Source organism: Adiantum capillus-veneris, chromosome 27, assembly GCF_014529385.1.
Source record: "Adiantum capillus-veneris isolate H3 chromosome 27, ASM1452938v2, whole genome shotgun sequence".
In the NCBI taxonomy this organism is placed as follows: Eukaryota; Viridiplantae; Streptophyta; class Polypodiopsida; order Polypodiales; family Pteridaceae; genus Adiantum; species Adiantum capillus-veneris.
Window position 1 is genome coordinate 119900378 of NC_140957.1, and position 3636 is coordinate 119904013.

Below are 3636 nucleotides of genomic sequence, written 5' to 3' on the forward strand. Positions count from 1 at the left end.
TGCCTAATACCCTAGTAAAGACTAGAAGTTAACCAAATACAAGGAGCCCACAAGAGTGTATCATACAACACATTGGGATGTAATACCCTTCGGGAGCAACCACCCAATCTATAACAAGAAACATCAATACTCTTTAAATAGGCACCCACAAGGTGCTAACATAACTTGATTAATAGATCCTCACCCATTATATTGCCAACCCTGCTACTATTAAACAGTGTCACTGCATAGAGAGCTCACAGAAGTGCCACGGACACTTTTAAGCATACCTTAAAGACAAAACCAAAAAATCATAACTTTTGCCATCAAAATGGCAGGGACAAGAAAATCTTGAAATACCAACATAAGGGCAAAGGACAAGCTGTTTGAAGAATACAAATGAAACATTCTGTTCAAAGGATACACCAAATACAAAGATAATCATGTGACATGAATTAGCCCACGTCAGTCCTACAGAAACACACAGAAAATAAGATGCACTACCATCATTCCTGCAATACACCAACACTCCGGCTCCTAGGCATGGGTTGCTTTCCAATAGCTACCAAAGCCATGTTTTGAGATTCACCAAGGAGAGGGGAGTGGGTCCTTCCACTAACTTTGCCATGATGGTGATGGTGGTGGTGGTGGTGGTGGTGGTGTCCACTGGAAGAAGCTGATGTCACCTTCTTCTCCAATAGTCTAGTATGCTGATGAGGTGATGGCTTTTTCTTGACTGCACTCGGCAATGCACCGGAAGGTTTCCTCACTGCCTTAATATCCCTGGTCTTGTGGCGTTGAGATGTACCAAGTGCCGCCCTAGCAACACTATCTGAAGCCGCTTCCCTTACTGAAACCGCCTTAATAGGCTGTTTGTTCAAATAGGTTACATGAGGAGTAAGGGCCGTCACCAGCTTTCGCATTTGATCTTCACTGAAATTTGTGAGAATTGGGTTGCCAAGGAGGTTGAGTGCTAAAAGGGATCCATAGTTGGCAGCAAGCTGACCAATAGCTTTCGAAGTCGTCACTTTGTTGAAGCTAAGGTCCAATACAGCAAGCTTGAGCAATCTATGCAGCCCTTCGACTTCACCAATTTTGTTTCCCGCCAAGTACAGTTCTTTAATCAAGGTGCAATTTGCAAGCCCTAGAAAAATCAGGTGTTACATATTTAGCAAGCTCACAAAAAGTAAAAATCCGTACCAAAACACAGTAAAGTACGCCAGCATCATAGGAGTGTCAGAGAAAGAGAAAAAAAACATGTACCAAATACACCGACATCATAGGTGTGTCCCGGAAAGAGAGAACTCACCGTGACCGATTCTTGCAATCCGGTTGTATGAAAGGTTCAAAACCCGCAATCTTGTCATCTCTCTAAAACCCTGAATTTGAGCAATCCTGTTCCTTGAAAGATCCAAAGAGTGTAAGCTTCGAGGAAGGCAGCCTACTGGCACATGAACTGCAAAAGTTTGAACCTCATTAGGCTCCCCAAAGCACAGCTGCAATCAAAAATCCATTTCGAACCAAGCTCACCAATCAAGTTGGCAGAGAGATTCAACGATCGCAGGGAATTGAATAATGCCAATGAAGGCACTTCACGCAAGCCAATCCCAGATAGATGGGCTACTGTAGAGGATGGGTGCAAAGATCGAACCGATGCATTTACTAATGAGTTGGCACTGGCAGAGTCCATCATGTGCAACATGGTCAGAGCCTCACTAGACTCAATGCGAGGCATATCAACAGAAAAATTAGCTCTGCCAGAATCATTAAGGTCTTCATTCTCAACACCAAAATCCAGCTCAAATGACTGAATACTATTAATCCATTCCTTCACTCGACTGAAAGATGGATTCAATTCATCAGTGGCAATACCTGAAATGTGATCGAGTAGTGCTCATCAGCAACAATAAGAAACTTGGTAAATCAAGCCTCCAGAATCTACTTGTTAATGATTGACAACTAACCTTGGCTCAGGTTAGGAGCTTGAGGCATGGAGCCAACCATCTCATCATCAACTTCAACTGAAAGCTTCTCCACAGATGTCAAGTGCAAAGAAGGAGACTCATTTGCACCCATGTGAGGAGACATAGAACCATCCAAGCGTGCATCCGGTGACGGCTTCTGCACCTCCCTTGCATAAAAACCAGGATCACTGGCATGCCCTGAGTACCTTTCTTCATCATCACAAATCGGTGCATTTAACACGTGGGTAGTATCAAGACAACCTTCACCCTGAGCAACACCCTCAGATTTAGGATCCACCACAACTTGAGGAGCCCCATCATCCGAGTACCGAGTTCCAAATGCAAACTCGTGAGACAAACCCGCACGTCCCGCAGAGTCTCTGTCATGACAGCCTCGAGCATGTGAAGACATGTTGGAGCATCCATCAAATGAAGATGCAGAGGAACCATCTTCATTTGCACCAAGAGAACCTCCAATCAACAATGCATCCTGGTGGGGTACTGCGGGTCTTTGACCATCGCTGCTCATAGTACCCTCACCGACACTCAACGAGACTTCACCTTGAAAAGTGCCCTGGCTACATGAAGACATCGGTATTTCATAACAAGACTTGCCATGGTCATCATAAGGTGGCTGATGTGAATCTTGGTGTGAGGAAAGTTTCTCTACATCCACGACAAATTCAGGAACATCCAGCTTCTCAGGAGAAGCAACAACTCCCTCAAAGCCTAGCTGTTCCTTCGAGAATGAATCAAGGAGAGCACATTCAATCCCATACTCTGGGACAGCATCTTGAGGTCCTTCATCTCCTTTCAACATAGCATCAACCACCTTAAACTCATCCATCCCCTTCAACAAAGCCAGATCCCTTGCAGCTGAATCCCTGCTCTCCAGGTCAGCCTTTCTAATAGCTCTCAAGCCAGTCTGCCTTACTACAAACATGAAAACAATGAGTACTCTGACATGTCAGAAACAACCTTTGTAATGTGAGTTCAAAGCATGAAAATAACTAACCTTGGATCCCAGATTGGAAACCGCTTTACCCATCTTAGTCCTGCGACCAAAAACTGAGTAGCAGAAGAGCAGTCCCATGATGTGGAAATCAAGTGACACAACTATATTACACTACAAAGGGTCCTCAAAGAAATAATAAAAAGGCTTATAAAAAGAACAAAATCTCCTGATACTGCTTTAGCAGCTACATCTGTGCTAAGGAGAGTATGTGAAGACACTCAAAACTTAGCCGTAATCCACTGTGCGCCCCTGGAGAAGGCGGCAGAATCTCCACACACAAGAGTCCGTTGCATTCAAAACGTCCTGAATGTCTGGAAACTCTTCACCCTCTTGCCCCCGCACCCTCCCACTGGTGCGAGAACAAAGATCTGCAAGCCCTGCCAGAGTGAACTGAGTAAAGGAAAACCTGGGAATCTTGCCCCCGTGTCCTCACACCTGCATTCATGAGACAGGAATCCTTACACCGGGCACAGACAACAAACCACAAGTAAACTCTGAGCACAGTATACGCAAGTAGGCGTCTCTCTCTCTCTCTCTCTCTCTCTCTCTCAAACGGACACAAACACAACAACCAAACCATTGACAACATCTACCTACCAAAACGATCAGCGTAAACAGAGACACGCTCATTAGTAGAGGGGCCGGTGATAGAATGAATTAGGGTTACAGAAGCCCGAC

The 3636-nt window shown here is 44.9% G+C and overlaps 1 protein-coding gene across 3 annotated transcripts; it reads right to left on the bottom strand.

Moving 5' to 3' along the window:
• Positions 1 to 344: 344 nt before the first annotated feature.
• Positions 345 to 3250, bottom strand: LOC147422657 (uncharacterized). 3 transcript variants are annotated; one of them, XM_086502675.1, is made up of 5 exons: positions 2959 to 3250; positions 1944 to 2868; positions 1510 to 1851; positions 1289 to 1435; positions 345 to 1123 (listed from the first exon to the last, which is right to left on the bottom strand). In XM_086502675.1, exons 1-5 carry the CDS (start codon positions 3034 to 3036, stop codon positions 486 to 488), a joined length of 2130 nt encoding a protein of 709 aa, XP_086358801.1. In that variant the 5' UTR covers positions 3037 to 3250; the 3' UTR covers positions 345 to 485. The 3 variants fall into 3 exon arrangements, with proteins under 3 accessions (XP_086358801.1, XP_086358803.1, XP_086358802.1); XM_086502677.1 differs by having other exon boundaries at positions 1944 to 2872; XM_086502676.1 differs by having other exon boundaries at positions 1944 to 2876.
• Positions 3251 to 3636: the final 386 nt, after the last annotated feature.

Coding starts and splice junctions, on each gene's coding strand:
- LOC147422657 (XM_086502675.1), bottom strand. CDS start 3,036: ATGGGACTGCTCTTCTGCTACTCAGTTTTTGGTCGCAGGACTAAGATG. Junction 1,852..1,943: donor AGCTCCTAACCTGAGCCAAG/GTTAGTTGTCAA, acceptor ATCACATTTCAG/GTATTGCCACTGATGAATTG. Junction 1,124..1,288: donor GATTGCAAGAATCGGTCACG/GTGAGTTCTCTC, acceptor TGATTTTTCTAG/GGCTTGCAAATTGCACCTTG.